Below are 10677 nucleotides of genomic sequence, written 5' to 3'. Positions count from 1 at the left end.
ATTCAACCTAGGGCTCGGGGGCTACTCCATATGGAATGTGATTTTCCATCGCACCCCATACAAAAGAAGACTTGAAGCTATTTGGGGCATGAGCACCTCATACCCTCGATGCAACCAAGGAAGTAGTCGAAGAAGACCTTCAAAATGGAGTTTCAGAAGAAGCCAAAGACTACTTCAGAAGTACTCGAAATGCCTGCAGTACTCGGCTATGAAGAGCTTGGGGCTTGTCAGGGATAGATCCCCTGGGTACCGCAAAGAAGCTACTCGTGAGGAAAAAGAAGTCTGATTCCTACTAAGATTCAGACTGTAATCCTATTAGGACTCATACCTTATAATCCTACTAGAACTCGTACCTTGTAATCCTATTAGGAACCCCGTCCCCTGGGATATATAAAGGGGGGCAGGGATACCTAGATAGGCAGAGAGAGAGAACCAATAGAGAGTAGCCAACAGGCAACTTAACACCCAAGCGCAGGGCGCAATATACAACACCCCAAAATAGGATGTAGAGTATTACGCTACTCTAGCGGCCCAAACCTGTCTAAATTCGTGTCTTGTGTCCTTGAGTTCACCTTCAAATTCCAGATCCAGCGATCCCTCACCAAATAATCACCTACCTTAGGGTATTCCTAGGTAGGCTGACGGTAAAAACACCGACAGTATCATATAATATTGGTTTGGGTATATAATTATCTAACTAATCATTGCTTAGCCATATCTAATGTTGATTTAATCGCTATAATCGTTTGGTGTGAATCGGATCTGTAGTTTTTTTATAAAATTTTATGGGTACCTAATTTAGAGGATTTACTTAATTTTTTATGGGCTTTATATCTTTAACTTAGCATATTATATTATCAAGCAGGGATTAGTCAGATGATTTGCTTGGCATAAATCGTCATTAGATAGCACTAAACTATTATTAAACTAAGGTGGTGATGATAAATGCACCAATTTAGTTAGTCAAAGGGTTAATTTGCACCAATAAAATATGAGTGATGAATATCACACTTTTATAATATTTGAGGGATGAAAAATACACTTTTTTTATTTTTTATATTCTTCTGTTACTCCTTGTTATTCAATCTATCCATTACTTTTTTATAGATATTAATATTTAGTTGTGTGTTCATGATATAATTGTTCTAAGTGTATAATTTATTTGTTCGCTTTGTATATTAAAATGTTCGACCATTTTGACTCATTTGTTCATGATATTTATTTTTTATTATTTAATCTATACAATCAAATGTTTGCGATGTTTAATATTTCTATCCGTTGTATATTATTATTTTGTTCGTGACGTTTAATTTTTTGTTCGTGAAATAATTATTTGTTCATGTTGTTAATATATTTGTTCTCAGTATTTGAAATAAATTATTTAGTATTAAAAATGATTTTAAAAAATTATCGTGCAAATATAGGTAGGTGCGGTTTTGTTTTGAAGATTCTATCATACTAAAGATAATGGTGCAATCCAAATTTAATATGGATGCTTGATTTAATAATTATATTTTTTTTATTTCCAATTTGCATGCATATGGGTGAGGTCACGGTAATTGTCCTCTCCTGCATGCATGCACACGATCCCTCTCCTCTTTTGTTGGCAGTACACATGCATGCTAGCTATTTTGGTGGACTGATTACCTATTAGGTGATAGTTGGAGGGCATCATAAAATTAATTTAGCTTGTTAGGTCTAACAATTAACTCTAGCCCATGCGGGAGGGCGCACCTCTTCAGGTGACGATTGGAAAATCTGTCACTGAACTGACAGCACCTTGACGGCCGGCCTGACCGGTCATTTTGAGTTGCTTGAGAAAAATGCAACACGGAATTCAGGTACTTTGTTCACCAATCACCACCTGCATATCCAGTTTCAACAGCGTTTAGATGTAACTGAGAGCGTAAAGGCAGTCATGTAAAAGGAGGTCCGTGAGCAACTTCCTTTCAATGTCTACTCCTAGTTCTGTTTGTGGCAAACAATTCAGATGTATGTCACGGTTAAGAGACAGTAAAAAACATACGGAAAATCACGATTACAAATGTAACTGCACTTAGGTTTTATGTGTTGTGATACTTCTCATCTCCCAACTATATTTGAATTTTTTTACTTTTAACCTTTTTTAAGATAATTTTAAAACTAATCCGGTTCAAAATATATTTTCACCCTATAGTCCGTTTGGTCGCGCCAGCCTGATTGGCGCGACTGGCAGCATCTGTCGCACCACTATATACGGCGTGATAGCGCCACGCTGGCCACCCGCGCCAGCACGGCACCTACGGGGCGGCCCTGTCGCGCCAGGCGGGCTGGCGCGATAGGCTTAATGTACTAGGTCCCGCCAGCTCCTTTCTCCTCTCCTTCCCACTCTTTCCCTCACCTGCTCGAGCAGAACCCCTCCTCCTCCGGCCCCCAAATCCGGCTATTTTGGGTGGGAAAAGCGGGGGATCCATCCTCACCCTCCTCTGAATGTATTGCCCCTATCCTTTCTTCGTTTTACGGATTAAATTTGTGGATGTTAGGGTATAATAGTGGTTAGGGTTGATGTTTGATTTGAAACATAATTTTGTAGATGAAATATTTCTTTGGATCAGATGCTTAGATAGTAAGCAGATATTACTCCGCCCACAATTTTAACGTGTGGAATCAGTTGGAAGTGCAAGGGTTTTTTTATGAATACATGCAATGTGTAGTTTGTTTGATGAATGTAGGCCATGTGTAGGTTGTTTTGATGAATATATGCAGTGCTTTTGTCCAATGCAAAAATGGTACTGTTACGATTCGGTATTTATGAAATGTATCTAATCACAATGAACAACCCACGAGATTAGTCTAAGCGGCTTGGTTATGGATAGTACCCATCCGAGTACGGTGAGGATGCTCCAGTCCCTCCTGCCCTTCCAGTTCCATTTTGTCGGTATCCTCCAGGTGATATTCTGGCTCAAGTGAAGCAATTAAGCCATTCTAAAACTGCCGGTAGATCATTCTACGTGTGTAAGTGGAAATCCCCGGCCTTTTGTTGCCATTGTTATTTTTTCCAAAGTAGATCGATGGGCCAAATAAGTTCGACCCTATGATCCGGTTGTTCCCATACAAAGAGTGGAAGATCAAACCGTACAATAAGTTTAGACGGTGGGTGCCTCTACCACCAAATCCTCCTCCGATAACGAAGGAAGAGAAGCAAGATGCTGCTATAATACGTGTAAAGAATCATCCTCTGTGTTATTATGGTGTTCGTGCCAAGCTTCACAGACCAAATATTATTGGTGTGCCCTCTAAGTTCACACTTTTTCTGATGCTCGCTAAAGACACATGTAAGCATAGTGCAACTTATTGTGTATTGTTTTCATAATGAGCTTGATTATTTTATTTTAGTTTATCATAATATGCATGTCGTTATGTGTCATGCTGGATGGATAGCCGTTATGTGACTTTAATGAGTATATTTATGGTCCTAGATCTCGTTGGCCCATGGAAGAGGAAGTGCGGGAATTTGAGACTAACAAGAAGCCTTGGCCATATGAGAGTAGTCCTAGCCTTCGCTGCAAGTGTGGTATTTCGCCGACGGAAAGCGTAGTACCTTTTGAGCTTGGCTACGGATTTTATCGTGCCAGCAACTACGGAGATTATTGGGTGGGTATTTGGCTTCACCGTTTTACCTCTAAATTATTGTACCGCTTCATGATATATTGATGTACTTAAATGTTTGGCTCAAAATGATTGGGCAGGAGGGGCAGATTTGTGATTGGGAGCGGTTTGAAGGTCGGCTTCACCTAATGTTGGACTTGGGCAATTACTCAGAGCCTTGGAAGTCTAGGAAAACTGCATATATAAGAAAGAAGATAAGAAGGAAGTATGATGTTCCATTACCCGATTGATCATTTTTCTTTTTGGGTCTGTTTTGCAAGACCTACGTCGTGAGCATGGAATGAAGGCATATGATAGGTCCGGTCTTGAGAAGTGCATTGCTTATTGAAGAAGGAACAGAGATAAGTTTTCACGGCCCCTAACTAGGGCAGAGCGGTCGGCTATTGAGTTGAGGGAGAAGTAAGAGCATGAGGTGGAGAAGCAGAGGTTGAGGGAGGAAGGGCATGGCAAGGTTTTATAGTAGATCCAAACATAAAGTATCCAAATGGATTATGGGAAGAATATTTCCAGAAATTGGAGGCAAACAAGAGGAGGGTCAAAATGGAAGAGATGGAGGAGTTAGCTACGGAGGCCTGGAGGCAATGCAAGCACTACTTGCCGATTTGCCTCACCAGGTGCCCAATATCGAGAAGGAAGTGCCATCCAAGGAACGTAAGGAGTTTGGTGTAAGAGCAACAAATGGAGGCAATGAAGACACTCGTTGGTGACTTACCTATTGAAGTTGACCATGTTGACCATGAAGGAAAATCGGTGGATATTCCCAATTGGGTGGGCAATGAAGATGACGATGATTGGGGTGACGACAAGTTGCTCTACGACGGCGACTCCGATTAGATTTTCATGGATTTATTTTATGGTATTTATGTAATGGATTTTGTATGCGGACTTTGTATGTGTATCAGATTTTAGTTTGTATTAACGGACTTTGTGTGGTTGTCAGACTTTGCAAATACTTCATGTTTTGTATTGTGTTTTATGTAATGAATACCTATTTGGAAAATTGGAACTTCATTCATGTAGTAAAATATGCGATGCTAGATTATATGGTAGTACATAATACATCTGATGCCTTCATACATGGAGTACATGATATGGGGTACATCAAATATATAGAAAAGTTGCATTGGTCATACAAATGCATTTGTAATACATACGATGCATTTATACATGGGCGCACCTTAACTAGACATAGTAGTTATGTCGTCCAGCAACTGTTGGTGGCATGAAGCATTGCGTTAAGTTCTTTGCACGCTCCTGGCATAGTTCTTCCAACTGATTGATGACCTCGGCCATCTTCGCCTTCTCATGGCTACAACATGAGCTTCTTTTACTTGGCTGCTAGCCACCAAGGATCATTTTCTTAGCAGTTTGCCCGCCAAGCAAATTAGGCTGACGTCAAAATTTCCAACGCTGCTAAGAAAATGTAAGGCATGTTTATGGACCGTTGGTGTGCCAGCTAGAAAAGGTAAAGCTACAACATGCAATGGGTTATTTTCTATGGTAATTTCATGACGAAGAAAATAAGAGCATCTCCAAAAGCCTCTGTATCCTTGATGAGTTAGCTAAAAAAAAAGAAACCCCACCAAAAACTCGATCCAACATAGTCTATATTTTCCTCGGATCGCTATCCTACTCGGTATTTCGTCCCCCTCGCTCGGCAAAGAAGCCAAGCCCCTCCCGCTCGCCATCCCACCCTCTCGTGCTCCCAGCCCCGCCCTCTCGCACTCCCCGGCAGGGACGTTGTTGGCGGGGTCGAACAAGGCGGCGAGCCAGGCGGGAGACCTCGCACCGCCGCTGTCCTCCACGGCGTCTCTTCCCTTTGCCGTGTCTCCTCCTCTGCCGGGCCTCCCCCACCGGCACCTCGTCCCTCCGCCACGAGAGCGCGCCTCCCTCCGCCGCCGCGGGATGCCACAAGACAGACATGGTCTATGACATGTGAGGGCCATCTATCAGAGCAGTTTTTTTGAGCGGAGGAGGGGGATGGATGGAGAGTCCGTTGGTTACCTCACCCTTTGAGAAACTATCTATTTTCTTACAGAACTGCTAAAACTCTAAATTTAGCTAAGATTTTAGCTAGCCTCTTGGAGATGTAAAAGGGTTGCCGTAGTTTCCAGCTGTTGCATCCTTTCGATAGAATAGATAGCTTTATTAATGAGATATACTAGCTGATCTCAGACCTAACCGTCCAAGCCGTGTTTATTTGCTGGTCTACGTACTTACATGAAACATGACAGAGCAAAGTAAAAAAAAGGAAAACTCTCTTATTCAATCTTGAGCTGAGGAATTAAAGGTGAGGATTCCATGTAGCAATCTGCAAGGTCAGGCAGCGCCTCAACCCGCGTCCGGCTGGTCTCCAGCATCTGCACAACCTGGTGCATAGTCGGCCGCAGCAACGGGTTTGGCTCGATGCACCAGAGCGCCACGCGGGCAAAGCGCTCTACCCTCTCCAAGTCCTCAACTGTGTCAACATCTGCGTCGCCGTGCAGCATCAGCTCTGTCCTCCGTGCACTCACCAGCTGCGCCGCCCAACCAAACAATGTGACCGTCTCGTCTTCCTCCGCACGCTGCGGCAGATCAGGCGTCACCGGTTCATGGCACTTCCGGCAGCAGATCATCTCCAGCAGCACGACACCAAAGCTGTACACATCCGCCTTGGTGTCAACGCGCGAGCTGGTGTGGAGCCACTCGGGCGCAATGTACCCTCTGGTGCCCCTAACATGGGTTACCGTGGTGTGCACCTGCTGGCTCCCCAATAGCTTGGAGATCCCGAAGTCGGTGATCTTGGGGATGCCATGGTCGTCCAGCAGGATGTTGTCTGGCTTTATATCGCAATGGATAATTGGTGCGATGCAGCCATCGTGGAGGTACTCGAGCCCTCGGGAGATGGCGAGCGCAGCCTCGGCGCGCCAGCGCCATGGCGGCCGTTTCTCGGGGTTGAAGAGGAAGCTGCGGAGTGACCCACCTGACATGAACTCGAATACAAGCATCCGGTGGTTGCCTTCTTTGCAGTAGCCGATCATACGGACCAAGTTCCGGTGGTGGATCTGCCCAATGGACTGCACCTCGTTTGTGAACTCCTGCTCACTGTACTCGTTCGAGCTGATGAGCTTCTTCACCGCGATGGTATGTGGCTGTGGTGATCTTATCGTTCCTTTGTAGACCTCACCGAAGCTACCTTTGCCCAGTAGTTTCTCGAAGCCATTGGTAGCTTCATGTAGCTCCTTCCAGCTGAATGATCTCACGCTCGGACTCAACAGCCGCTGTCTCTCTCTGTTCTTGGTGACACAATGCTGTGCCACGAGGCCGCCGATGGTAATGATCAAAAGAAAGGCCAAGGAAATGGCGATAACCTTGTAGGCGAATGCGTTTCTCGTTCTTGATATCACCTGAGAATAATTCCTTGTCCGCACCTTGATCAGGGCCTTCGTCGTGACACCGTTCGCTCGCCAGCCGTTGGTGAGCACCGCCACCTCCGCACAGTCAGATCCGCCGATCATCAGCGCGGCGGCGCAGAAGCAGTCGCTGAGGCAGTACTCCCGGCACTGCTCCTCCGTCACCGATGAGAACTTCTTGTAGTATATCGAGGCCTCCCAGGTGGTGTTGAGCAGCTCCACCAGGGTGAACTCGTCGGAGCTGTTCTCCCCGTCGCAGCTGTGCGGCTCGAACGCCGGCGTGCAGCCGCTGTCCCTGTGCTGCTCGTCGGTGTAATTGTATCCGCTCGGGCACACGCAGTTGAGCCTGTCCCTTGAACTCGGTGTCGGCGCGGAGAGGCAGTAGGACCCCGGGCCGCACATGCCCTGCAACCCAGACGTCCACTTGATGCAGCCGTAATCAGGGAACGCACCAGAGACAGTCCAAGACGTGTTGCCGGTGCCGCCGTCCTTGGGACGGATGTAGGTTCGGACGATACCGTCGGGGTCCATCCTGGCGAACTGGAAGTACTCGCCGGCGGCGAAGCTCGCCACCGGCTTGATCAAGCTGGAGACGGTGCCGTTGTGGAGGGTGCAGTTGAGGCGGCCCCGGTCGTCGAAGGTGATCGTCGTGTTGCCGTCGGGGCTGTTGGTGTACGCCTGCCAGTAAGCGTTGTGGGGGTCGTTGCCCTTGAGGAGGTCGACGTAGAGGACGACGTTGCCGTCGCTCTGGATGCCCATGCTGAACCGGCCGGTGGTGAACTCCGCGTCGGCGCGCTTGGCGAAGACCTTCCCTTCGGACCGGGCTAGGTCGTAGACCAAGGACTGGCCGGGAAGGAGCGTGTCCGTCGGATACCAGAAGCTCTCCCACAGCACTTGGCTGCCGGAGTCGCTCAGGAACTGGAGATTGCCGGAGTCGCGGAGCGCGAGCACGGATCCACGCTCGAGGGTCGGCGTCCACAGCACTTGGTTGCTGCCGTCGGTGAGCGTGAGCTGGCCGTCGGCTGTGATGCTCAGGACGGACTGCGCCGTGGCGTTGGGCGTGGCCCCGGAGGGCGACTGTTTCGCGAACCACACCACGGACTCCGGCTGCGGCTGGGAGGAGTCGTCGTCGCCGCCGAAGCGGAACCACGTGGCGAGGAGGAACTTGGTCGGGTCGGAGGTGAAGGCGCGGAAGCCGAAGGCGAAGCCGCCGGACGGGCTGGTGATGTAGTCTGGCGGCGCCATGGTGGCTCCCGCGGTCAGGTTGGTCCGCGCCGCCACGGCCAACGGCAGCGAACGAGGTTGTTGCAGTACCACCAGCAATAGCACGGCAAGAAAGGGAACGTGGGTGACGGGAGCAGAGCAGCAGAGCACAGGCGCCATGATCGCAGCTTCGTGCCGAGCGACCGAGCAAGCGCTGCGCTGCTGTATGTGCGGCCGTGCACAAGCTTTTGAGCTGGCTGGCGGCCCCCGCGGGTAGTGCGGTCGTACCAATTACCAAATGTCTAGTGACACGACGCCGAGGCAAGACTCAGGAGCTCGAGTCTTCACGATGGCACGTACAGATGGAGATGGAATCCACCGAGAGAGGCGACCGGAACGTCCAAGGAAAGCCCCCATCTGCATCTGGTGTGGAGCCTGCACGGTTGCATCATTAAGTTACCAGCTAACTCAGTGTTCCGTAGTCCTTTTTTCAGGAGAACCCGTCAGCGACGTGCTCTGCCCGGCCGCTAGAAAGTCTCCGCCCGGAGAACCAGTCAGCGACGTGCTCTGCCCGCTAGAGTCTGCGAGGGTGCCTTTGGTTCAGCCGGGGATTTCTGAAAATTCGATTTCTGGAATCAGCTGTGGGAAAGCTGCTGTGAGCTGACAGCTGTGGAAAAGCTGAAAGCTGTTTGGCTGAAACAGCTGTCAACTGTGTGATTCTGCGAGAAATGTCAGTTTTGTCCCTGAGACTGTATAAGACTGTTTATATGCTAATTAATTGTAAGGATACGTAGATGACCGTTTTGAAAGGAAATTATCATAATTAGAATTGTTTGACGTATATAATTAATACAAAAGATATATAGATCCACCTCGACCTAACTAAAATATTATCTTCAACTAACCAAAGCATTAGCTATGTTATCACGAACAGTGTTCATGATAACCTCATTCTCCTCCTCAAGAATTTCATCCACTTCTGGTTGTGCCACTTCTTGTTCCTCGGTGTCGTCCTCATCTTGCGGCATATAGTTCTCATCTTCATCACATTTGTCAAACGCATCATCTTGTAACACGCTATCACGAATGAAATCGTGCAATGCCATGCAAGCCATAATGATATGCGCCTGCGTACGAGTTGAGAAACTTGGCATCGACTTCAATATACGCCACTTTTGCTTAAGGACTCCAAATGCACGCTCAATTACATTGCGAAGGGATGAATGCAAATAATTGAACAGCTCATATTTCCCTTGAGGTGCTCGCTGTCTGCGAAGATGAAATTCGGGTAGATGATATGTACTTCCTTTGTAAGGAGCAAGATATCCGGTTCGGTTCGGATAACCGGAATCCACAAGGTAGTATTTGCCTAAAAAAGAACACAAGTCAATGACATATACTTCATGACTTATACTTCAAATAATACCAAAGTATACACAAAGTTAGCATTTGTACCTGCAGGTGGTTTCGAAAATTTGTCACCAAAATTTGTTAAGGCATGATTGAGAATCCGTGTGTCATGTGCAGAGCCCGGCCAACCAGTAACCACAAAAGTAAACCTCATATCAAAATCACAAACTGCTAGAATATTTTGCGATGTGTACCCATGCCGACATGTGTGGTTGACAACATCCTCTGCAGGTACCGAAACTTGTACATGTGACCCATCTATAGCTCCAATAGCATCTTTGAAATGAGGCCAGAAACGGTTTTCTCTAACCTTTGCATGCTCGGTACTAAAAGTAGGATCCCTCGGTGTGATATTATCTTTTGCTAATTTTCGCAAACATTTCAAGACTTCCTTAAATTTAGTGTGAACTGTCCATAGGGACCGAACGAAGCGGTTTTCAGCTTGAGAAAAAGATTGAGGTCCTCCAACAATCCATAAAAACGTATCTACTGACTCCACGGATGAAACATTGCTTGTTGACTTCAAACCATAGTTAGCGACAAGTGAGTTATGAAGTACCATGAAAACCTCAGGAGTCATCCTAAACATCTTGTAGAAATATCTAGGTGCAGCTAGGCACTCTTCGACCCACTCAATTCCAGATTGTTGAGGATTTCTGTAATTATTTTTATTCAAGTACCTTTCGGTGTACCGGTCACCTAATGACCAATGGTGGTAGCCTGCTTGGACAACTCGGCTAGAAGTTGAAGTCCGTTGTGACCCTTCTTTGCCAATTCTTCCATGGCCTCTGCAAGCATGAGCATAACAAGTACACACCATAAGCCACATTTCAGATTATCAATCTACGGGTCTGAACATACAAGGACTCAAACAAATCATTATTCATAAAATACGAGTCTGAACATACAAAGACTCAAACATAATGGTTAGCTTACACAAGAACAACAATATAATAGTTCAAAAAACAATAATGATTCAAATAACAAGAACGAACATAATGATTAAGGCAACTTCTTCATCTCA

At 46.6% G+C, this 10677-nt stretch overlaps 1 protein-coding gene across 1 annotated transcript; it reads right to left on the bottom strand.

Annotated features, from left to right (window-relative positions):
• Positions 1-5857: 5857 nt before the first annotated feature.
• On the bottom strand, positions 5858-8423 carry LOC112900695 (G-type lectin S-receptor-like serine/threonine-protein kinase LECRK2). The gene has a single exon (XM_025969520.1). The coding sequence runs from the start codon at positions 8421-8423 to the stop codon at positions 5910-5912; it is 2514 nt and encodes an 837-aa protein (XP_025825305.1). The 3' UTR covers positions 5858-5909.
• Between the last annotated feature and the right edge of the window lie 2254 nt (positions 8424-10677).

The sequence above is a fragment of the Panicum hallii genome, chromosome 7 (genome assembly GCF_002211085.1).
Source record: "Panicum hallii strain FIL2 chromosome 7, PHallii_v3.1, whole genome shotgun sequence".
In the NCBI taxonomy this organism is placed as follows: Eukaryota; Viridiplantae; Streptophyta; class Magnoliopsida; order Poales; family Poaceae; genus Panicum; species Panicum hallii.
This window is presented reverse-complemented; position numbering and strand designations above follow the sequence as displayed.